The 25825-nt window shown below is 37.0% G+C and overlaps 1 protein-coding gene across 1 annotated transcript in view; it reads right to left on the bottom strand.

The window, feature by feature from the left end:
- The window catches only part of SLC26A7 (solute carrier family 26 member 7), a 67877-nt gene that overhangs the window by 32558 nt on the left and 9494 nt on the right, over window positions 1-25825 (bottom strand). Inside the window, exons 2-6 of the mRNA XM_018911881.3 lie at window positions 21573-21683; window positions 17675-17847; window positions 9403-9567; window positions 1599-1751; window positions 163-245 (exon numbers count right to left, since the gene is read on the bottom strand). Coding sequence (XP_018767426.3) covers window positions 163-245; window positions 1599-1751; window positions 9403-9567; window positions 17675-17847; window positions 21573-21683 — 685 coding nt within the window. The remainder of the gene's footprint in view (window positions 1-162; window positions 246-1598; window positions 1752-9402; window positions 9568-17674; window positions 17848-21572; window positions 21684-25825) is intronic.

The following is a 25825-nucleotide window of genomic DNA, read 5'->3' as shown; positions in this document are numbered from 1 at the left end:
ATATAACTTACTAACATGGAACTGAGTTGTGAGAGAGTGTTTGAGGAGACAGGAAAAAACCAAAATAGATTTTTACCATTTCTTATTTCAGAAACTCCTTTGACCTTTTCAGAGACTGTTCTCAGAAATAAAAGTATTTAAAAGCTAAAAAACCCACATTACCCTTTAGGAATATTTCCCACAACTTCTATCCCGTAGGCATATTCCATATCAGCATAGTAGCAAGCCATGGATGTAGCAATTATCTATTGATTCAAGCAGAAAAAGATGTTACATTTCTGTTGCTTCTGACATGGTCCCTATTATTGCCATAGCTCAGCACATGGCACTGTTCATTCATTTATCCTTAGATCAATCAGCAAAACAGGAAAATATCATCATAATTTTTTTTGCAAATGTGCAAGAGCATCAAAGGAAACTAAGATTTGGACACAATAATGATGTGAGACTCTGGTGCAATTTGTACATTCTGTGTTAATGAGAGAGATTTGTGTGGCTCTCTGTAAAGCCTCAGGAGCCTTGGCAATCAGTGTCCAAAGCCCCTCTGTTCAGCACGTGCTCCAGAGCACTGCCATTCATCTCAGCACCTTAAAGTAGTTCATGGCTTAGGTGTTCCTGAGCAGTCTGATTCAGCTGGAGTTCCCTGAGCACATCTCATCCAGGCTGGCAGTGCTGACTTCAGCACAGAACACGGCAGAAGGGATGTCTGCCTCTTGTTTTTGTGTTCTAGCAGGTACAAATCTTGCAGAGGGAGTATAAAGTTTGACCCTGAGGAGGTTCAAACTCATTTCTTGTATTTCAAAGGAGATGAACACACAAATCCCAACAGGACAGGGTTCCAGGCTGCAATCCTTACTTTGCTGGTACGTTTTATCCAGTATTTTTAAAAAGGTAACACTGAGACCAGGACCACACTACCTCCTTTTCCAGCATTTTGCCCTTGTAAATATTTTTTTTCCAGCAACAGAAGAGTAATTGTGGTAATGCACTCTGAAAGCCAACTGTCCTTCATACTTTGTATTTTCTTTTAGAGGTTTAGAGAAACACAGAAACTGTTTGGTGATCTGCTGCTCATCATTTGACTACAGCTTAGTCCTTAAAACAGAGGTTTATAATGCAACTGCTAATTTTAATTGAGTTAAAAGAAAATTAAAAACTGTTGAAAGAAAACATGTTAGTAAAATGACAGAAAGCAAGAGCATAACTATTTAATTTTGCTGCAGATAAATCACAAGCAACATCTAAAGTACAGCTACCCTGCAAAAGACTTGCTTGGAGTTACAATATGCCAGTTACTTTTTATTTTCTATTTGAAATTTCCTATGCTTTCACCTTCTAGGCTTTATGTTCTTGTGATTATGTAAAAAGTAGTAAACATATGAAAAACATTATACAAATTTGTTGCTTATGTAATTTCTTTATTATTAAGCCAAACTGTTTCCTGTTTTTACAATTAACTTGCAGCCATGAAAATCAGCTGTCTGTTTAATAAGTGGCAGGTGTGGGTGTGGGTAACTATAGACAGCACAGTAAACTTCAGCAGATTGAGCCTCTGAAAGCTTTGTAAGAAAAAGCCTGATATATAATTTTGTACTTACCAAAAGTAGATCGATGGGAAGGACAACTTTAATGTTTCTGTGAAATTTCTCATTCAGCTCTTTAACAAGAACAAGCACCACAATGCTCAGCAAGGAGAGAAGTAGTGCCTCCAACTGAACTGATCTGATATTCTCAAACACATAGGCATAAATCTACAGTGAACAGCAAATAACAATCACAGATCAAAAAATATATTCTGGATCACATGCCATGGAATCTTCTCACAACCTCAGACAGATAATGAGTGAGAGCTAAATCAATACTGCAGGAGCTGAGTCATTGGACAAGTTTTTGGCCTGTATTTTAGATTTTACAGAGAAGAAAATCATCAATTTACCACTCTTATGGACTTTTGAAAACTAAAAAAATATATAAAAATGTAATAAATATTTGTATATATTAATTTACAAATTTCTATTAGTAGAAGCAAGCTATAAAATTCCAAGAAATGTGATGTTTCCTTTTTTTTTTTCAGTCTCATTAAGTTCAGTGAGATAAAGGAGTGTTGCATAAAAATGTTGAGTAAAGTTTCTTGCACAAAGTTTAATTTGTAGTAGCCATGGTATATAAGATCCACCAATGCTAGTAGTAAAAGTGGTTTCTGAGAAAAAAAAAAAAAAAAAAAGACAGAAAAGAAGAGAAAAGAGAAGGAGAGAAAAAAAGAAAAGGAAAAGAAAAATATAGTAGTGTCTGGATGGGAAGAGATGCAACAGGAATCTTCAAGATGAGCATCCTCTTCAGGGCATCCTCTGCAACCTGTGGGTCATTTTCCCAGAGTAATTTCAGCAGGGCATCCTCAGCCCCTGCTTTGGTAGCTCCTGCCCCTTACACAGTGCTCCATGGAGCATGCTTTGGTCAGGTCCAGGTGCTGCACACACTAAATAGTTGCCAAGCTTGCATACAATTGTTACTGGTTATTTAAATGATTGAAATTATCAGCCTAGCCCTGTTTGTTCCTTTTCTACTCCCTGCAGAGTTAAGAAAGAAAGAGGACACGAGGCCAGAGCTCTGGAGCTCAGTTCTTCATCAGTTAATATGTGCTGCAATAAACTGTAAAACAGGTTAGAAAAATGTGGTGGATCTGTGATGAGCAAAGGAAATACGGTGCTGAATTATAGGGAAGGTGCAGAATAGAAATACAGAACAGGAATAGAATGACCAAAGGTGGTGAGAAACAGAGGTCTTGGATGATGGATATCATGCTGTAAGTAAGAGACAGGAGAATGCAGTTCCCTTTGCACCAGCACAGGTGACACAGTGAACTATAATTTTTGCTCTATGCTGAATTTGTGGGTTCAGGAAATAAGACATAAATCAGTGTGGTAGTACATTAACAGAAAGTAATGAAAAAAATTACAAGTTTGCTGAAACAGAAGGGGTGAACAAAGTTAGAGAGACTATCAATCCTGATAAAGAAATAATGAGATCTCATCACAACTTATTTTGGGCCTCATGAAGAAAAGCAATATTGCCTGAAAGAACAGCAAGCCATAAAAATGGATGCAATACACATGCTTACTAAAGCTGTAAGGGAAAAAAACAAGATAGGCTCAGTCCCTTGAGTTCTGCATTTAAATTCTGGGAACTATTGTGCATACTGAAATATAAACCATGGAGAGAAGAGAAGTTAAGATTAGGATGTAGATTTGACATCATCACAAATAACTTTTTTTTAAACTCCAACATAAAGGATAATAAAATAAAGCAAGTGAAGCTTGAAATAATAATAGTAATATTAAAAAGTAGGTGCTTTCTCTGGCAATGACTAAGAAAACCACTAAAATAAATCAAAAGTGACACTTGTAGTTTTGTCAAAATAGAGATTAATAACTTTCTGCTCCAGAGAACTTATTCTCAAATACATGTATAATGCTAATGAGTTTTGACAGTTTGGAGGTTAAATTCATAAATTTATATTGGACAGGGAAAAATATTAGAAAAATTATCTTAGGAAAGAATCCTGTTTTAGCAGAAAGATACTCAATATGATGATAGAATTTATTTCTACTGTTTTGATTCTGTCACTCATTTAAGAAGTGATGCTCATATTGAAAAATGAATAAATTAAAATAACTTCCTGATTTTTACTCTCTGTGAATATTTTCATAATCTAGCAAGGGAAAAAACCCCAACCTAAGTATGTTTTCAGAAAACTAACTTTCTTCATAAAGAGCCAGTGTATCCCTTGGAGTTTTGGTTGAGGATGCACAATATAACCCAGCACAAAAGTTTCTCGGAAACCAGAAAAGTATTTTAAAATCAACTTGCTAAGTAGTGTGATCTAGATATGTCTTAATCTGAAGAATGGCAATTAAACCACAGTTTTTAGCCACATATTGCCCCACTGTAATCAGAAAATATGTGGATTGTACCCTGAGTGACTGGGGACTAGATCTGTACCCATAATTTTCCAAGAATGCTTTTTCAAGAGGACACGGGACTTGGATCAGTGCCCAAACAGAAGCTGTGATTAATTAAGACAAAAGGAGGCAATCTGGAAAACTGTGCCCACAAACTCCCCAAAGACTGAACTAGATCTAAGGTGAAGAGGCAAGAAAAGGGAAGAAATGGGTTGATTCCTACTTGCTGAAGTCAGAGAAATGGGATTTGTTTTGAAATGAATGCTGGCTATTAAAGTGTCAGCATTAGATATCTGTGTTCATGCCATCAAATCTAATTTTCCTGGACAAAGTGAGACAAAAGACTGAGTGAATAAATAAAATTTTAGTGAAGAAATGCACACTAGCTTCAAGAATTTTTGTCTTTCAAATTGAGTAAAAAACACATTTCCATTTAATTTTAAAAATACATGGCCAAATCTTTGCCATAGGTTTTTCAGAGTTTGCCACAAAATCTTTATGTGAACTGCCTAGTACATCCCTTGGTGTTTCTTTGAATCACACCCTTCTGTATGCAATCTACATCAGCCAATAAATGAAAAATAATGGAACTGCCCATACTTTGTAGCTCATTTGAATTCAGTAGCCCAAACATCCCTATCCCCAAAGTGTCTGTAGCACACCAGAACAATTCTGGCAGTAATTCATTAGTATTAAATTGATTACTTCATTAGGCTAAGGAGCTTCCACTGACTAGTTGGTTCCTGGGTAACCATTTTCTGCAAACCTAGAACCACTCAATTCATGGTGTGACCAGTGAAAAGAGGAGACTCATTCACAAGAAAGAAAGAGCACGTGGCTCTTAGCAGGACTGTAATTAACATACACAACAGACATCTCTTTAAACTGTACATTTTACATTGTATTTTGTCTAGTCACTGTACTCATCCAAGATCAAACTATAAATCTTAAATCTAAATTCATAAAACTCAAGCAGCAACAGCATTGGCATCTGATTCTATAGAAGTATTTACAGATTTTAAAATTAAAACTGTAATTATAAGTTCAGCATTTCACATATTTAGATGATACACATACAGAAATAATTTGGAAATTATGCAGCAGAATTTAGCTTGATATTGCAGTGTATAAAGCAATCTTTGTCATTCTATAATTTAAAATATATTTTGAAATCTTTTTCATTCTATAATTTAAAATATTTTAAAAATCACCAATAATATATTAACTGAGCTGTCTACCTCTTGTGGTTTTAGTTTCATTGCTAAAGTTTTTTAGTTTCATTGTGGTTTTAGTTTTGTGTAAAGATTCTTAACAGAACCTTTGTAACAATATTATGGACAATCAGTGGACTTTTGTGTAATCAATGCAAATTTGGACCTAAATGAAACAAAAAATATTCAAGCTTTGCACATATATATATATATACAGACATTGAATGTTCCTTTTCTCATGGGAAACCATCAGTTTTGAGGTGATATTGAACATTGGAATGATTTATATTCTAGAAAGCGTGTGTATTTGGATGTATTCATTAAATGCTCTGAGTTGGTTTTTTTTAATGTCTACATGAAATCCCAAAAGATTAACTCTAAAATATGTATAGAGGCTGAAGCAAACAAATGAATTAAAGGAACACGTTATTTAAGACAATTCATTTTAAGAGTGGACAAATTAATTTCATTTTCAAAAAATTTTCTTTCTGACGTCTTTAGATATGTCACACTGGAGGAAAAATGTACAGGCAAATGCAGTAAACTGTAGAGGTAGCTGGGGAAAAAAAGGGTGAAAAGAAAGGACTGATAGCAGAATGTGAAGGTTTGGGGTTTTTTTCTGCAGCAAAACCACACAAGGATTTTGCAACACAGCCACAAAAGACCCCGTTTTGCAAAGCAAGTTTCTTACATTACAGCTCATTTTGCAGTGTTGTATTTTCTCAGAAACATGTGGAAAGATAAATATATCTATACACAAATAAGGGGGAAATACAAGTATGTTCTTCTGTTTTCAGATGCTGAGTAAAACTTGATGACTTTTCTTTTCCCTTGTAAAGTTAGATCTCACATGCATTATTCCCTCACTGTTTTTCTTCTTCACCTTCACTTTTCCATTTGCAAAGTACCAGCTGATGATGCTGCACTGTGCAGCTCAATTGAAATGTGACAAACTATGTACAGGGAAAACAAAATTTATTAATTACATAACCTATGTGTAAACACAGAAATAGCACAGGCTCAGGGCCAGTGCACAAGATTTGTTCTCCATATGCAAAGTTCCTTCCTACGTATTTAACCATGATCTCACATGCTATAAAGAATTCATTTCACAGGCTTGCTTTGCTTGCAACTCTCCTATCACACTTTATTAAATATTCTTATTCTTGCTTTGCCAACCCGAAGGCTGCCTGAGGCAAAGCAATTGGTTTTGCGAGTGGGAGGTGTTTTGGAGTGGACAAAGAAAAAAAATGTAGCACAAATACCAGTCTTTGGATTTTGAGAATTTGAAGTGAAGAATGTGTCCAGAGAGACATGCCAAAGTTGCCTTTCACTCTCTAGATACATGTGCAAACTACCTTATATCTAATTAATATAATTTTTATATGAAACCAACAACCACAGAAGAAAATTATTGTTTAAGTCTGGCTCTGGTGTTTTGACTGAGATACTGGACCTTCTTAAGGCAATTCCTAAGTCTGAACAGACACCAGAAATATTTTAAAATATTTATATAGTAAAAATGCCCCTTTTTTATCATTCTTTCAAATTGTACAGAGTAGATTTGGGTTTTGGTCATGTACTTTCACACAATATACAGAGCAATTCAGAACCTTAAAAAATCAGGGAAGTTTTTCTTTGGAATATGTTCAAAGGGGTTTGATTTCAAAAGAGAAGAGAGAGGCAAAGAACTTGTTTCAAATGCATTAAAAATACAAGGGATAAGGGAATAGATTTCTTTCAAAGCATTTGAATGACCTCATTTATGATATCATCAGCACACCAAGGTGGAAATATTTCTTCATATCAATGCTGTTCTTTATTATTGCTCATAATGTGTATTTCGATTATGCCTTGGCTGCAGTACTTAACACCAGTCATCTCTACAAGATGACAATATTCCTATATGTAAGTATAGTCTCCATGGAAACACCATGAAAAAGAAGCTATTCACATTTTATATTAAGAATCATTTATGAAAAGGTTTTTAAATAATGAAAAAAAAAAGTGAAGAACCATTTTTAATAGTCTAATAAGCCAAATGATCACTCATAAAAATAGCTATGACACTTTTAGGTATATCTCTACAAGATTAATGGATAAATTACTTGTGTTTATTACATGCTCCTAATTTTCATTAATAAATTGGTCCTGTAAAAAACTTAACAAATGTGTTATCCGTATGAAAAGCTATCAAATTTATAAAATACTATGAAAAAAACATTCTAAAAAGAAACATCTTCTATGCAAGATTTCACATTAACAAATTTTCCAAATAATGGGAAAAAATAAAGCACATAGTAGGGCACAAAGACATAATCAGTGCTTTTAAATAAGATGTTCTAATTTATTGGCTGCCTAGATGAGGTCTCACTATCAGTGCAATGTATATATCACCTCAGCAAGTAAATACAGTTTTATTATGAGCAAAATATCATTTTGACAGGCACTGCTGTAACACTAATAATGCCAAGAGATTATGCTCACAGCATCGAAACTCAGGGCTTGCTGGAAGAAGTTACCATCATGAATATGTTTGTGACTTTTGGGCAATAAGATTATTCAGCTTTGCTATTTAAGGTATCAGCCAAAAATATGTCCTTTCCAAGGGCTGTAGCCATGGCACTGGTGGTGGTGGTGCATCACCTCCTGGCCTTGCCCAAACCAGCCGGGTGGGGACGTGTCCCTGAGCAGAGCAGGTGCTTTCACATGATAGGGGTGGGAAAGCACTGTGACAGCAACATCCACTGCGGGGCTGAGGTGGGGAACAAAGGGTGATCACTCATCCCTGACAGCCCTGGAACATTCCCTACTTGAGCTGGAGCGCAAATAGAGCAGCACCATTGTTGCCAAAGTTTTGGAAACAATTTCCAAATGTTTTGGGAACTCCAGTAGTTGCCAGCGTGGGTTATGGCCAGGATGGAAACCAACTGATGACTAAAGTAAATCACCTTGTGACCCTGCACACAACAGTCCTAAGTGAGGTCTTCTGAGCTCTTCTGGGACAAATTGGGCTGTGACAGCACCTCCCTCTCTTTGGGGCTCTCAGAGCTGGGGGACCCTCAAGCGTGCAATACTCAAAACACCATCACGGTGGGGCCTGGGCTGGTACACACACACATGCACACAGACTCCTCGAGCTGCAACCCCTGGGCTGGTACAGACACACACACATGCACACAGACTCCTCGAGGTGCAACCCCTGCCTGGTGAGAAACACTCAGGCATTTGCTGTGAATATTGAATATTTCCTGGAAGTCGAGGGGAATTTTTGAATAGCACCTTTACACTCACAGAGAGACATGCACTTATCTCTGCCTGTTTGCATGGGAAATTATTATGGTGTGAATGTTGTTATGATGAAAATGTAATTAAATCACTGTTATATTTATAAAAAAAAAAATTGAATCACTTAATAAATGTTAAATTACTCAGTGATGAATTTCTGTTAAACCCTTTTGCACACCTTCTTTTTTGTGTCCATACCCTTTGTGCCCTTAACCTTTTTCATCCTGAGTTTCCATATAATCCATTCTAAATTGATACTAATGCAATTTTCCTATGAATGCTTCATTCTTCAGTAAGTAGGAGAGTGAATCTTGCCACTAAACTCTGTTAAAGTCACACTTTCCTAAGTTTATAGTAAGCTCATACCTGCTTTTTACCAATACCCCTGATGGTGATGCTTAAGCAGTCTAACCATTCATTGGCAACAATACTGCATGAAATGCAGCATCCATTTTATAAAAATTACCTTCAAGCTGTCCACTTGCTGTGTTTATGGCAAAGTAGGATCATACAATAAAATAATAAATTACGTATCCAGAGTAATTTTTGCATAGGAGATGTACAAATCGTTTTCCTTTTACCACAATGATGGTCAGATTTCATTCAACAGCATATGATGAAGATATATTTAAATTTATATTCCTTCCACATGCTGACCCAAAGAGAGATTACCCTCTCTATATGAGTGTACAATAGCTCAGGATAATAAAAGGGATTACTGATACCCTTAGAAACATATTTTAAATTAATCACTGTACCCCTCCCTGCTAGTTCTCTATCAGGTTTTCCAAATCTCATCTTACAAACAGTTAAAGCAAGATGAAGGTTCATCTTCTGTTCATTCACACATGTGCATAGCAAATTCATTCTCTTACACAGAGACAAATAGTGTATATAATAAAGTTGTAAGTAATGAAATAACCCATCTCTTTCACTGAACTCACATGAAAAAACGCCAGTGGCCCTGACATATATGGCATTTTCATCCCCAGCAGATACTTCACTTGCGAAGTCACGACGTGCGTAGCTGCTCCTGTTGTCATGGCACTTATGACAGGTTCTGTTAACAAGAAAGTGGCACTGCCCAGCTGCAGCACGAACATCACTACCTAAAAGGCAAAGGCAGGAGGATCAGCAGCTTCTTGGTGATAGGACAATGAGTCAGAGTCCTTTTAATAAGTTATAAGATAAATGAGCTAAAGATACAAAGCAAAAGTCATTTGGAGGACAAATCTATCTGAAAATGGAACCCACTGATGTTCTGTGGGTTTTCCTGCACTATTTTACTCACTAGTTTACCAGACTCTAACACTGGTTTACTAAAAAAAGCAGACTCAGAGAAACTCTAAATATTCTCTCCTGCTCAAATATGTGAGCACAATAAACACCATAAAAACATCAACTCAACACTGCAACAAGTACAGCAACTCAAAAAGTGAGGCTGGTTCTTAGACTTATTCCAGCTCCACTGCTACGCAGCCTGAATGGGCCAAGAGCCATATCTTGGTCCAGCTTACTGATTGCCATAATGTCACTATCAGGATTCTCAAAATTAGTAATTTCCACAGATACCAAATTTATGAGATGCTATAGAGACTCTTGTGGTGAGACCTCTAATCCAGAAATTTAAACTTCAGCAGGATTTGCAACTATTGTAGGTATTGTTGTGTTCAACTGTTCTCTCCCCTTGCCCTGGGCTTTGAACTTTCTTTCTCTCCAAAGTATGAGGTTTGATAACTCTTCATTCTTTGAACAAAGTTCTACATGACTACAGCTGCTGCTGTGGTTTACATAACACTTCATGCTTTTCTGATCCACACTAAGTTACATTATCTCCCCTCACAATGAGTTTTGCAGTTTCTTACTCCTGTGGTCTTTCGCATTTGCTGTCCTTCTCCCTGAAATGTTACATTCTCTTGGCACAGAGTTGTTTGTTACAGTGCCTTCTAAGAGGTTCATTTTGTGTTTACCATACTAAATATCATCATTTTGAAATATATCACAGTCTCCCTTGCTTTTTTTGGTTTGTTTTTTTTTTTTTCCTGAAGCTAAAGCTGTTATTTTCAGATGCTATCTTTCTTTATGCCTGAACACCATTCACATTCTCACCATGAAACTCACCTGTATGCAGAGATCTTTGGGCACAGTACCACAAAACAAATAAAAAGCCACATAAGTGGCTTTTAATTTACCACAAAACCTCTAGTGAGCAATATCCTCTTCCATCTGAGAGATTAAATCTGGGATTTTTCTTCTACTTCCCACTAATAGCATGTAAATTGCTCTTTACTATGAGCAATTGGAACATTGATTGCCATTCAAGATTGGACTCCAATAATGATAATTACTGTATACCCTCAGTGAGTAGTAATTTAGTTAGTCAGGCCTAAAACTGATAATTACTAATTTCAAATACTTTGTTTAGCTGTTTGTTCTAAAAGTGTGTCTACTACTATATTTAAAACATTGTTCACCGTAGCAAAGTTCAATAAGAATTCAATTCTCCCTTCTCTTGGGAATTTTTGTTTGTTTTGTAAAATTGGTTTCTATTGTCTGAATGTGAAATTTCTAACTGTGTAATAGCTTAGTTTCCAGGAAATTAGATGTTTATTTAGCCATGAAATCAAAACCACAGAGACAATTCTGTATACTACATAATATCACAGAGAAGTGTTAGTTACTATTAGCATTTCAGAGAAAGTTATTATGGTGAGTTACAGCAAAATTATTTCTGAGCTTAGAAGTTTTAGCATCACTTTCATATCTACTTTTTTGGTTTTTTTAACTTTTTTTTGATTAGTCTTCAGCATTTTAAGAGGATGCTTCACAGGTACTAACTAAGAGGACAAATTTCAAGCACAGTTTTTGTTGATTGCATGGAACCATGGGCTATGTAAAATACATGCAAACCATGGGTATGGTTTCAGTCAGACAATTTCTGTAGCCACTCAATTAATCAAGCTGCACTTGGTGCCCTCTCCTTCCTGCAGAAGGCAGCTAAGGACTTCCAGAAACAAAGGCAGTACTTCATTGGCATGAACAAGCTACTCTCTATTTACATGAGAGTTAAATAAATATCATATGCACCCATACACCTTCCATGGAGAAGGTCAGAAAATGAAGCAACCAGAACAGAAAACATTCTGGGTGGAGGGTGTAATTCTCAGCACAAACTGGTGTGGGAACCTCATGCTGTCCTTGCAATGTGAGTAATGGACAGAAACTACTTGGATTGTGAGGAGGAAAAAAGTTTTGTAACAAGCCTGCATGTGAATTTTCCTGACAGATAAAATTATTAGTATTTACACAGGCCCAGATTGACTCTACCATTAACCCTCCATGCTGGGCAAGAGCCATTTAAGCTTGGCTGCCGCTGAATTTTGGAGAAACACCATTTGAAACTTAGCTAAGCTGACAGTACTCAATTACATTACATTGCATTATGTCATAAAATCTTTCACCCAGTAATACTGACCAAAGTGTAGAAAGTTCAATATTCTTAAAGAAATGTCTAACAATCTGCTTTATTTTGACTATTGGTTGTGATGCTCATTTTTTCAGATCTTCCACTTTATTTTCTGGTATATTTTATGATTTCTTTTTGTTCCTGATGCAGACAAACTACAGAGAAAAGTGACAGTAAAGTGCTGGAACAACAGCAACAATAATAAAAAAAAAAAGTGCAAATATTTTTTTCCTTTTATTTTTGTCATAATACTGAGATTTTCTTAACCCATAAAAGAAAAAAAAATACCATATTTTAAAATTGCATCCAGGATTTTTAATTTTTAAGAACTTAGTTCCTAGAGGATAAAAGCAGATTTCAGGGAAAGAATATGCACAGTATAAAAGTGGTTTGAAAGGCATTTGGCTATTGTTTATTTGTGTGGCACTTCCAGTACATAATACCATGTAAAAAGGTTCATTAAGAAGTAAATTACTTGAGATGAATTTTGGTTTCACCACGTATACATTCTTGAATAAATTAATGTAAATAAAATCAAGACCTTTCAGAGAAAAGAAAAAGCAATATAAGGGAAAGTGAGGAAAAACAGCTTTGAGTTAATGCACAGTAAAGGAGAAAAGATGACAGAAAAAAGGTATACAATGAAGTGATTAGACAGAAGTGGGGGAAGGTGTGATTCCAAAAAGAAAAAATTGGAAAAAAATAAGTAAATTTCAAAATGAAAGAAAGACAATACAAAGGGAACCTTTTTTCCAGCTGTCTTTACTGCTCCATAATTTTATTCTGACAAGTAGAACAGAATGGGAATTTAGCCAGGAGAAGAAAAATGAACAATTGCAAAAAGCAAAGCCCTCTCTGTTCATTATTCAGAGCCTTTGGTTCTTGTCCACTTTCAATACTTTCTTCCCATGACAACATGCTCAGGCTATTATTATTATTATTATTATTATTATTAAAATTCCATTCAACATGTAGGCAATTTAACTTCATGGCCAGTAAAAACTTTTATCACTCAACAGCTCTTTGGAAATCACTAATGTCGAGCTTTCTGTCCCCAGAAATTGAAGACTGGTATCATGTTGCCTGCTGCACAGATTCAGCTTTGGAGAATGAATTTCAAACCCCCCAAAACTCCACTGTTCTGGAAGGGGTTTTCCACTGTTGCAGCAGACAAAGTGGTGGGGCCCTTTCTGATCATTTGCTGCATGGCTGGGTAGATGAGGCCAGACACGGGAGCATCTCCTGGAGGAAACCAGCACAGGCTGTGAGACTCTCCTTTAGTACATTATATTGGTTATCTCAAATATAAGGCAGCAAAAGTGAAGACTTCTATGGACCCTCTGAAGACAGCAGTCAGACACAGTTCAACTCAGCTGAGTTGCCAATTTAAAACTCTCCATGGGCTGTTTCAAGAGACATCTAACTGGTAGACGTCTAGAGTTTGGTCTTCTGAGCTGCAGCTCCTATGTTCATTCTGGGTGTCTTGTGAGTCTGGTAGCTTCTGATGGTGTACACGTGAACTTTTCTCATTCCAGGACCTCAAAATTCTTTTCTATGGTCTTTCTGTACCAACACATAGTTACCATAATTGTGGGAACCAGAACTCCCACCCAGCCTACTTGTAGTTTTCAAAATATGGAATATGAGTCTGCAATAAGGTATTTCCACTGTAAAAGAAAAACTAACTTTTTTCATGATTATCACTGTATAATAGACTCATGTTTTTAACCTCATGCAGAGCTATGTGTAACAGAATACTGCAGCACCATTTTTCTTACAGGGTAATAGAGATTTGGACAAGAATATTGCCTTACAAAAACACCCTTCTTATTAAAATGTGCTCCTTTTTTATTAAGCAAATTGATAATAGACTGTGTAAATTTGTTCTCCTGAAAGCCAGAAAGATTTTTCTATCTAACACTGTATATCAGCAACTAATTACATGTTAGTTTTTAAAATACTGTAGATGAAAAACTTGCTAATAAAAATGTTCCAAGACTGGAATGCAAAAAACAAGGATTTCTCCTCTGCAGAAGAATACCCAATTGAAGTCTATAACACAGTGGTCTTAAGAGAATTCAGGGTATTTTCCTAGGGAATTTTTTTCTAGGGTTTTTTTTTCCTCAGTTTGATCTGCAAGGACCTTTCCTCTAAGATTCAGCAAATCTTAATATTGAATTTCATTTTAGTGTGCTGAGATTATTTTAGACACACATTTTTTCTGCAAGCATTCTTGCACATATATTATTAAGGAAAAAAATCTTACCCAAAAGCTCTTTTGAGGATTTTTTTTTATGTTACAAAGGCAGCATCCAATTTTAATTACAAAATTACTCCACAGAAGTCTGCTGTGTTCCATCATTTTCCCTCCCCATCAATACCTCCAAGGTATTTGATATCAGGGAAGATTTTTATAAGTTTGATTTGTTTTCCATGCCCTGTTTATCTTTATAGAGCAGCAGCTACACAAACATAAAAAAATCTTCATTATGCCTTCCATTCTGCTTTTTAAAATGAAATAATGAATGCATTATATTAAATGGGTTTGAAAATTACAGTTTTTATTTTAGGTTTACTTATTTTCTATTTTAATACAATTTTAACTTCATCAGAACACCCCTTAATATAACTAAATATCCTTTCTCTTTTATGAACACTTCCTCAAACATTAGATTTCAGAAGTAGTTTAGGACTCTGAAATTTATTACTTTGAGAAAAACTTAAGCAGCTAAACCCCAAATTTCAATTGTGACAATCTCTACCTATCCTTGTCTTATGATCAGAAAACAGTGCTCATGTATTTAATATCTAGATGGCACTGAAATTCAGAGAGCCTGCTCAGAGTTTGCCTCACACACAAATGCACAGTTGTGGTCTGCAATAAACACAAACTAGCCAACAGCAGTTCATCTCAAAACCACCTCCCCTGCCTTCCCTCCATTACTCACTATTTTTTTATGTTTTCCCTTTTATTTTAACATTATTTGCTGATTGGAGTACTTAGCCAGGCTACTGGAAAAATAGCATCAAATGGCTTTTTAGGCCAAGGGTGTACAGCTCTTTGCCAACTCTTTCCAAGAAGGAAACAGCTGTTTTGGCAAGGTCTTTTCATCCTTTGTCTGGAGGATGCCCAAGGTAGGGATTAGTCACAGCATCTGTTGTTTTTGTGCAATTAGTGGCTGATTAGAGAACTGCATTTTGACTGTTTTTCAGAAAAATTAAATTCTTATACTAGATAACATAACCCAGATCTGCTCCCTTCCCAGAGCACTACCATCCCAGATACCAACTACACAGAAAAAAAACCCTTATTTTTGTATTTCAGAATGTCTTTAATGAAAAGCTGTTGCCTCAAAATGCATCATACTATTCTTCTTGTCCCAGGACATACATTAATTTCAGGCTGTTAGTTAATTTCTAATCTAATCTGATAAATAGAAGGTGACTGATTTAGCTCTCCATGAAGAGCAAGATGTGCCCTGTCATCTTATCTGGGGTTTGCAGCAACTGTTAGCTGGGAGACTGGAATCTTGATGAGACATAGATTCCCACACTTAACAGCACCTGGGAAGATGGCAGAGTTTGATCTCAGCCTTGATCAGGACTTTCACCTGCATATTGCAGTATTAGTATCTTCAAGGCATATCTTTAGGAAATAAGTGTTTTATTCTGGCCTCCAACCATTAAACTCACACAAAGGATGAGTGGCATGGCAAGCACCAGCTGTGTTAGTGTGATTCTAATGCAAGTGACATTATTGACCTGGGAGAGCAGCCCATGCACGTGGCACGGCTCCCTGCCAGACCTCTATGAAGAGACAGACAGGATTTACCAGTTCTTCTCATTCCAGTCAGGATTAAACAGGACATAGGCTGAGATAAATCAGCTGATGCAGTGGAAGACATATAAAAGAGCAGAACTTTTAGGATGAAAGAGTAAGAGGTCTGGAGGACTTGCACACCTAATGGGATTCTGCTGCCACTGAGCAAAATAATTTCTGTGCTGTATTTTGAAGCTACAGCAAATGAATGCAGGCACCCACTTCCCACATGAGGCATTTTGGCCTCTCAGAGGATGATCCAGGAGCTTTCCAAGCTGTGGGCACAGGACTCCTGCATGAGGAGCTCCATTCATGCTCTGCTGTTGCGAGCACCCTGCGTAAGACGCAGTGCTGGGCTGCACCTTGGGACAGCACGTGCAGGCACAGCCCCGAATCAGTTTCTCTGGGCCTGCACTGAAGGCACTTGAGACAGTAGCTCATGTTGGGACTCAGGTCTATTATTTCTTATCAGTAAAACAGTCTCACTACTGTGAGTTTGGCAGCTTTTCATTAGAAGGCACAAAATGGCTCACAATCTCCTCTTCCAAGGTCTTTTAAGACTAAACTATCCAATTAAGAGCTGGCACCTGGATTATTTCCCCTTTTAACCCAATGACTGATCCCACAGAGCCCGCAATGCAGACTTTTCTACCCAATTACAAAATGCCACTCAAACCCATGAAGAAGAAGGAAGAAGAACCATGAAGTAGAAATCCAGGACAATACCTTGTGCCCTCTGTCTTGCTTCCATCTACAACACACAAAAAACCCAAAACCTAAATTTTTCACCAAGTGATACACCTACACTACTCTCTATAATTTGTTGCACGCTTTTGTGGATTCTAGTCAATCTTGAAGTTTAGGAAACTTTCTCCATGAATGAGGGTCAAAGTCAGTGCTCCCCTGGGGGTCAGGGCACCCCAGAGCCAACAGAGAAATATTCCCAGTGCTCTGGGTTTCCACAGCCAGGCACAATCTGCATCAGCTCTGCTTTCTGTGTTGTCTGTAGGCGGTCCCTCATGCTCCTACCCCAAGTCATAATCCAATAAAAGAATCCTTGTCATAAACCAACAAAAGAATTATAAGAACACAGCAGAAATAACAATGCTTCTTTCTATTTCCTACTGACCAACACAAGTACACGCCCCAGCTCCTGCCAAGCACGTCGGCTGCTGAAGATCCCATTCTGGGCCCCTTTGCTCATCCTCTGCACAGGACAGAGATCCAAAGCACCAAGTGGAGGGGTCTGGGTTTGTTTCAGGAGCCCAGATACCTATGAGGTGTTGCAATGTCACATGCTGGCACATTACTTCTATTTTAATATTTACAAGGAAAGAGGGAAGCCTTCATTGAAGACCTAAGCAACTGGCAATGGATAAAGACACTTGGCCCTTTTGGCCAAAATAAGAAAAAAGAAGAAATATAAAAGGCCTCTGATCATTAAATAAACTTTAGAGAATCATTTGAAGACATATGTTTTACTATTTCACTTTAATGATGGGTGTGTGAACCCTAAAGAGAATTGAAAACTTTCCCTACTGTTTTTAATTATTGGATATTGTATAGAATTGCTTTTCAAGCCAAGGGCAACAGAAAGCCTCAGGAATATGTCACTGCTTATCAGGAGCTGATTCATATTTGTTTCTGAAGAAGGAAAAGGGACACCAACTGCAAGTGAGTATTATGGTGAAGCTGACTGAAGGTGGTTTTACTTCACATAGTAAAACACTGGGAGAATGTATACAGATAATTACTACATCTCAACAAAGAAATAGCAAATTCTTAAATTGCATTAATTTCGTCATTTATGACCATTGAAGCAGACGTTTTCATTAGTTTTTCTCAGAGAAGCATAAAAACTATTATAAATGTCATAGCTGTAACCAAGGCAGTACATCAGTAGCACACAGAAAATGGGATCACCACCAACCTGAATGATTCCTCCTAGAAATGAAACTGCTGCTGCAACTCCAATCCTCTGCATTTCAAATTCTGACAAACCCAAGATTCCTGAATTATTGTTTGCCGTGAAATTAGTTGTGACTGAAGGAACAAGACGCTCAACTGCATTGGCAGATATTAAGGAAGTTAAAGCAAAAGTTCCTGTAAAAAAAGCCACATATTAATCACCAATAATTGTATATCTGTCTGTACTCATCACTCATGGTCTCTTTTTCAAAGCAGCCATTAAAAGTAAAAGTGCATTTTTTACATTCCTGTCATCATAAGAACAATTTTAAGGTAATTTTTCTATGTAACACACATTTCTTCCCATAAAATACCATTTTTACGGGCAAATTAAATGTGAATCTTTTTTTTTTTTTAGCGCATTTGTTAAGACAGGTTTACAAAAGAGATTCAAATGCAACAATTTAAAATGATTTCAAGTTATCAGAAATGCTTTTAACTCACCCTGGGTGTGATAAAGCACAGCTATTTGTCTGAGATTCTCAAGTGTTCACCATTCAAATGTCTAGGGCAATTAATTCACACTATATATATATATATATATATATATATATATATATATAGTACCTAGCCCATTAAATAGTACCTAGCACTCTAATAAATGGAGGCAAATTATGAGAAAAAACATTTATTTGCTGAAAGAGGTAAAGTACATTTAATGACACAAAGATAAATGAGGATGACAATTCCACATTAAAAGACACAAACATGCAGAGCTGTTAGAGCATAGGAATATCTTGCTATGTCAGACCCATCTTGGCCATTCTTGGCCCATCTTGACCAGTACTCTGCCTCCAGCTGTGACAGTCAGATGTGTTACCTGAGGAAAGCACACAAGCCAGGCCATTTTCTGTGGGCCATTGCCCTTATTGCCAGCATCCATAGCTGTTGTGTTAGTGAAGTACTTCCTTAGTTGCCTTTTTTTGATTTTGTTTGTGGATAGCATTCATTAATTTGTCAAAGGTCTGTCTGAACCTGCCTGTAATTTCTCCTTTCGTAATGTCCTCTGAGAGCAGGTTGCAGAAGCTCAGCATCTGCTGTACTGTTTTCTTTAATTATACTTTAAAAGTCTTTTAAAGCAATTTCTCTCTGAACTCAACTATTTTCTACTGCTACAGGACCTGGTGTACACAGTCCTGCCCTCACCTTGGCCTTCACAGAGTAAAGCTCACAGCATGAATTCCTCAGGCACTCACCAGGGATACCACCACCCTGAAAAGTGACCATGAGGTCCAGCCTTTTTCTTCATATCTTTCAACCTGCTAATAATTAATAAAAGGACTTTTATTCCATCACAAGGACACCTTAGTTTCTTTAGTAACCTTTGGTGTGGAACCTTATCAGTAGCTGTTTGACCATTCTGATATCTTATATTCAAAGTATATCCCTTCTAAATGCACTTGGTGACATTCATGCAGTAGTCTAGCTGGTAGTGAGGCAGGATTTTCCTTTACAGAAGTCACATTAACTCCTCTCCAACAGGGGCTGATTATACATAGCTTTTTTTGCCCCATCCCTGGAAGTGTTCGAGGCCAGGCTGGATGGGGCTCTGAGGAACTTGACCTACTGGAAGGTGTCCCTGACCATGGCAGAGGGGTTGGAACTAGAAGACTTTTAAAGCTCTTTCCAAACCTGGCCATTCAATGGTTGTAAGATGTTTGCATAAAATGAAATTTGAAAAGAGCTTACATGAAATTCTATCTTGAATCAAAGACATGTATGTGCTCTTCATGGCAGATAAAACTGTCCCAGAGGATGGTTCAAAATTAATTACGTTGACAAAAGTCAAGAAAAGCTGAATGTGTTTGCTGCTCAGGTGAGAAATCTCTTCAATTAGATCAGCTTTTCCAAAGAAGAGGCATTTCAAGTGAATAAAAATTAACTGAGCAGGGCCATTGATGGATTTTCCATTTCATACTAACCTGACTGCCTTCACTAACAAAGAACACTTTTACAGCCTGTGCACATATGGAGAGCATCACAGATCTTACAGAAAATTCTGGTAAGTGAAGAGGTTGTCTCCAATGTCCATAAGGAATTAGGAGGAGCTGAGGCAGGCAGAATGGCTTCTATACACTCAGCTACCACAATGCCTTTACTGAGGCTGGGGGAACGAGAGCATCAGACCTTCCTTCTCAAAAGATCAACAATATATGTCACTCAAATTTATTAATTAAAAAAAATCCATATGTAAAATAAAACTCTCTTGTTGCCATTTTTTTTGGATTGAGATTAAATTTTAAAATAGAATTATGAATGGGAAGAGTTTCCACACCAAGGACCATGCAGAAATCTGCAGGCATGAACCTGTGGAGCTCAGCAAGGCATTCTCTGAACACTATTGCCTCCCAAGGATAAAACATCAGATTTAACAGCATACTTACCTATTTTTTCAACTGTTTTCATTACTAGAATTTATGGCAACCAGGTGCTTACTTATCTTTCCTACATATGATGGATTCTTGTCTTCCTAATAATCATACACCAACAAACTTCTGACAAAACACTTCTAATTTTTGTTTTTGTTTTGAAACTGTTTTTTAATATAGGCTAAAGTTTTAATCTATCTGTATTCAAGAGTAAAATTTATTTTCCAGATTCTAAATTTTCACCTTTTCTGGGAATGCTTCCCTTTTAACATGAGTTGAATACAGTCATTTTGACATGAGGATAGTAACACATCTACATATCCTTTTTGGACATCAAAAGGCTCAAATACTCTCTGTACATCCAGGGAAAACAAACTTTCAACCTTCTTTTTTCTTTAAGACAATTTACAGATGTTCAGAATTGTATTTTTTTATAATGTAACTGACTATTTTTGATCAAAAAGGGTGCTCAAAATGTGTTGCTAACTTCTTAGTAGAACATGCATACACACTTGTGCAATCAACCTGTGCAGAGTTCATTTTGAGTGTGATTACCCAGAACCATCTTTTGTCCTTTCAGGAGATTTTCTCCTCTCCAAGGAAGAGATACCTCCTCCCTGCTTAAATCTCCTGACTGCCCCAGGGGCTGCTTCCCTTCACCCAACCATGCTGTGCTTGCCTAGGCATGCTGTGTGTTTCTACTGCGCCTACCTCACCCTTCTTGCAAACTTCAGGGGCCACCAAGTGCCCACTTCTGCACAGCAAAGGATTTGTGGTTCAATCTAATGAGTATTACTTCCAGCTGCCCTCTATAATTTGATTTCTTTGGGCTCAGAAACAGAGCATTCATCAATTAGGAGCACAAAGCCATTCAGTTCTTCAGCTGCTGAGGCTCTGCTGAGGGTAAACAAGTAACTCATAACTACCAGCAGAGAAGCCAGGCAGCATCTCTCACTGCCTACCCAAGCACTCTGCAAGAGGATAAGAGTCCTTATTGGGAGAGTCTCTAGCTTTAATACCATAGCAGGTAGTGGGCTCAGAAGGCTGGTTTTGTTTTTCTTTTCCTGAGAAATGCAGGATTTGTGTTTTAGACAGGTGAGAAGTAGTGTGTGTTTTCTGTGGTTTAAGAGGCAGTCGAACCTCTTTCATTTCCATTTACATACATCTTGTTGGCAGAGCCCTGTGTTAAACTCTTAGCCTGAAGCAGATTTCTAAAGCAAAGTTAAAATACAAAAGCTCTTACTAAATTACATTTACAAAGGAAGTGTCAGTGCGATATTAAATTATAATGGCAGGAGTAACTCCAATATATTCTTAATGAGGCTCTTTAAAGTAGTTTAACTGACAAAAAATAGTTGTAAAGAGAAGCACAAAACCATCTCATTTCTGTTTAATGATAGATAATTTTCCTTCCATTGACCTTTAAACAAGAATAAATTTCAGTATCCAGTTCTTTATTTTTGAAAATGGCTTTAGCAAACAGACACTTACCTGTTGCAACATGACGTCCCATTCCAAATATGGCATAAATAATGACAGGGAAAAAGGATCCATATAAACCAAAAACTGGGTGGACTGAAGACAGAACAGCAAAGGCCAGCCCTATAGAAATTTAAAGAGAAATTACTTCACTATATGAAGATAAAACTGTTCTGTTTGCTTTGTTGTTTCTTATTTTCATGAGGAAATGTCTCAAATTTTATTAAGAGCAGGAGAAAAGAAAACTCACCTTCCTTTATTAAAACCTAGAGTGTAAGTGAACTCCTGTACAATAAGGATCAGAAATAACTGTGGAAGGTTTTTCATCTCATCATCAAAATCCACATATCCTACCATGTTTCCAAGTTGTCTCCATTAGTGGTACCAAGCCTCTTTAAATGGCCAGGCCTCACAGGAGGAGGCAGCAATGTTTCACCCCCACCCTCACACACATGGGTTTGAGACTGCCAGGCGGTCTCCAGGCAGTGGGATGGTTATTTTTTACAAATATTTCAAAACCTGTAATTTTGGTTTGGATGGAGCCCCTTCAGTCTGCTTTCTTCTAATTTCTTAAACAAAAAACTATTCCAGAGTTCACCCTCTTTAGGTGCCTGGGGTTTATAAGCCTTTAGACACTGACATTTCTTTCATCATGTAAAGCTCAGTTCAGAAACAGAAAGAATTTGACTTTCACATTGAGATGGAGAAGAAGCAGAAGTGGTTCAGGATTAACTTTATAGACTTACTAATTACCTTCATTGCTTAGCTATGGAGGACAGCATCTATCCTTTTCTTAGAAAGTCTTGGACAGGAACTCATCTTTCAACAGAAATACTCCTGCAGAGCAGCAGATTTGGCTGCTTTTCAACTTTAGATACCTAAGATAGCAATTCAGACTGCACTGGCTTCTTACAAGTCATCAGGACTTGATGGGGACATCTCCCCAGACTTGCTCCAGATCAGCAGGATCCAGCCATTTCACAGCTCTTACTCCTGGAAACCAAGAGCAGGAGAACCTGGCTTGCACAGTTGCTCCATAAATTTTGGTGAATACCTCATCGTGCAGTCTGGAAGAAAGGACTGGCCTGTGTAACACACAAGATGCCTTTCTGAAGTCCACCTTTAGGGCAGAGGTGTGTGCCCTGGGGGACTGACCACGTGTGGTCTGTGACAGAGGAGATTCAGACCTGTGCAGTGGAGTTGCCTTGTGTGTACGTGTGAAATCCCCAAAGAAAACTAAACCTGTAGGATTGATTGTTCTCACCAAGCTTTCCTAACTGCTGCAGAAAGCATTCTCTGCCTGAAATGCTGGTGTTATGGGGCTTTGATAATATGGAGAGTGCCAAAGAGTGTCCTTGCTTATGGGTTTAAAGAGGCAATTCTGAACATTTTTATTTAAAATCTACTTCTTACATTTTCATTTGAGTCTGTAGCAAAGTGCGTGTGGTGAGGGGGAGAAAAGAAAATGTGAAAAGGTCAGAAGAGTCAAGTTCTTAGTGAAGAAGTTGATCTGTTCTTAGAACCCTCCTTTGTTCTTAGAGAAACCTCACAGTGAAGATTTTGCTGAGGTGAATCCTACATGGATCATTTTCACCCACATTGTGCTCAGCAAAATAGCACTATGACTTGGAGAAGAGATATTTTAAAATGTGTTTAGTTTTACACTTCTTTAAACAGAAATGGACTTGGTTGCTCTTCAGCCTTATAATGAGTGCATCTACTGATAATCACTTCTGCCTTTTTCTCTTTGCACAGCAGTATCATAAGCCAGAAAGCTCTCTGAAATTGTAGTGCTATGTCAATGTTCACATGATCAGTAGAGATAAAAGAAGATTCTGAACCAAGAGCAACACAGAAGGGTGTGCCTGAGAAGAATAAAAACAGCACAGGAGAGAACTACGTGACCCAATCCAGATAAAATTGAGCATGGAGGAGGGGGGGAAATAGAGAATAGGAGAAAGAAATTTTTAAAGCTTGTTTAACACTGGAAATCTCTTCTATTATAACAAATTTGAACATGAACAAAACCAAACAGAAAGAGAAAATTTGGAATTAATTTACTAGTTGAATACTTCTCACACACACATATTCCAGCCTTGTAACAAAGCATTATGTTAGGCTAATTATTTGGCTCTCCAAAAAGTGAAAGAATCAGAAAAATCAGTATAATTTCAGTCTCATTTTAATTATACCAACGTAACATGACCTGTCTATGTGTTTCCCAAACATAAGGGAATACACAAGCTCCAGTACTGAATGTTGAGCCAGATTTTTACTTTAGAATTTTTTTTGGGAAGAGCCTGTTAATCCTGGTTATGGATATAAATCCAGATTATCTGCTGCTGATAAATATCACTTGTTTACAGGCAGATAATCTGAGTTTAAATTTGTCCCTTGTTTTTCTCCATTTCATGCCTAAACCTTTCACATTTTGTATTAAGTTTCTAGAGGCAGTGTGTCATTCTTTTTCATGGTGAAGTTGTGGCAATCAGGCCAGAGCTAAAATTACCAGCCTTTGATTTGAGTCCTGGCTCTATTTGTCAGGTTTTTACTCCCTTTACTGAGGCATGTGTAGCACTTACTAAAATGTGTAAGAGCATAGGGGCATTATGAAATAGAATCAGTAAAGACTTCAGGTTTTCTTATTAGGCATAAAATGCTCTAAAGATTCAAATACTTTTCAAGGTGTAATCAGTAGTATATTTAAGCTTATTTCATTAATTTTCATATTAAACTTCACTGCAATGCATTCTGTTTGCTGAAGAACTTTTCCTGTCAAAAGACAGGAAACATTATTTTCTTTTTTCTTTTTTCTTTTTTTTTTCATTCCATAGAGTAATACTTAAAGAAAATAGATCATAAAGTAAGGATCTCCCATAATCTTCACTGGTAATATGGAGAAGCCCCCGTGGCAGTGACATTAAGGTTTTCATATAAGAATATAAATTCCATGAAAGGAAATGCAAACAAATATTGAACAGTGAGTTTGGATACAGTACATTAATGTTGTTTGTTTTAACTACCTCCTTATCATAAGATAACATTGTGGGACAGACTTTCACTGAAAACCACGACCTGTGACTGGCACCAGGTGCTTTGCAGTCCTCTGGCACATCAGGCTGGAAAGCAAGAGATGTTTAACACTCAGTGTCAATGCAAGTAACTGCAAAATAACAAACTTGATGCAAAGAGAAACAAGGCCATCTCCTGCTGCAGGAGAAAGGTCTCAGCTTGAGTTGGAAGTTTCTGCTAATTAGATTAGTGCCAAAACTACAGCAATAAAAAAATATTTTCCATAGGAAGAGCTATGAATCACCAGAGCATAGTCAACTAGTTAACAGTTCCCTGCATCTGGAAATATGCTCATGATACATACATCTGTTCTGAGGAAAACTCTACCACATCTCTTGGAAATAGTCGGTGCAAAACAGAAATTAAATTTAGAAACAGGAAAAGTATTGAGCCTATAATTAATTTGAGGAGTATCAATATTAGTATCATTTAATATTTACTGTAAAAAACTATATATATATTTAAAAGTTTTTCTGATAGAGTGCATGTTCAAATAACTTTCTGAAATTGTAACCTTTTACTCTTAAGTGTGACTATACTAAGATGGTCAGACCCCAGGTTTATGGAACCCTTAATGACACTAATTTGTCTTATCCCACTCAAAAATGCTATCTGCAGTTGTGGGCACTCTCTAATGCTTCAGAAAAATATATTTTTTCCATTCCTTCTCCATCTTCTCACAAAGCCCTATTATGTAGTAGGAAAGGTATTTTTTGAGGATGCCCTAAAATACATATTTAATCAGTCTCCTATCAATACTTCCTGGAGAACTAACAAATCAGACAACCAATGACTTATATCCCAGGGTTTAATTTCTAACTCCAGGATAGCTAACTTCTACTGAAGAAAAGCAAGAAATTTTTTTCCACCACAGGAAAAAATTAATATTATATTTTATAACAGTTTTCCTACACAAACCTAGTTCTGGAGGGTTCTTTGTTGGTGGCTTCATAAAAGCTCATAACACAAAATGATCTTTTGGAAATAATATCATTAACCTCCAAAAACTGGGAAGCTCAGTATCAGCTCTCTCAATGCACATTTGCTGGGGCTGCACAAGTGGATTGTACTTTCTGTCTCACTTATTTAGTGACAAAGTGCCAAGAGCTTAAAATCATTCCTTGGTTCTTCTGTCATTCAAAGCCTGAGGCAAATGAAGAATGTAAAGACAAAATGGAAGGACAGACCCTCAA

This window comes from Serinus canaria, chromosome 2 (assembly GCF_022539315.1).
Source record: "Serinus canaria isolate serCan28SL12 chromosome 2, serCan2020, whole genome shotgun sequence".
Taxonomy (NCBI): domain Eukaryota; kingdom Metazoa; phylum Chordata; class Aves; order Passeriformes; family Fringillidae; genus Serinus; species Serinus canaria.
The sequence above is the reverse complement of the archived record's forward strand: the minus strand, read 5'-3'. Positions and strand labels throughout refer to the sequence as shown.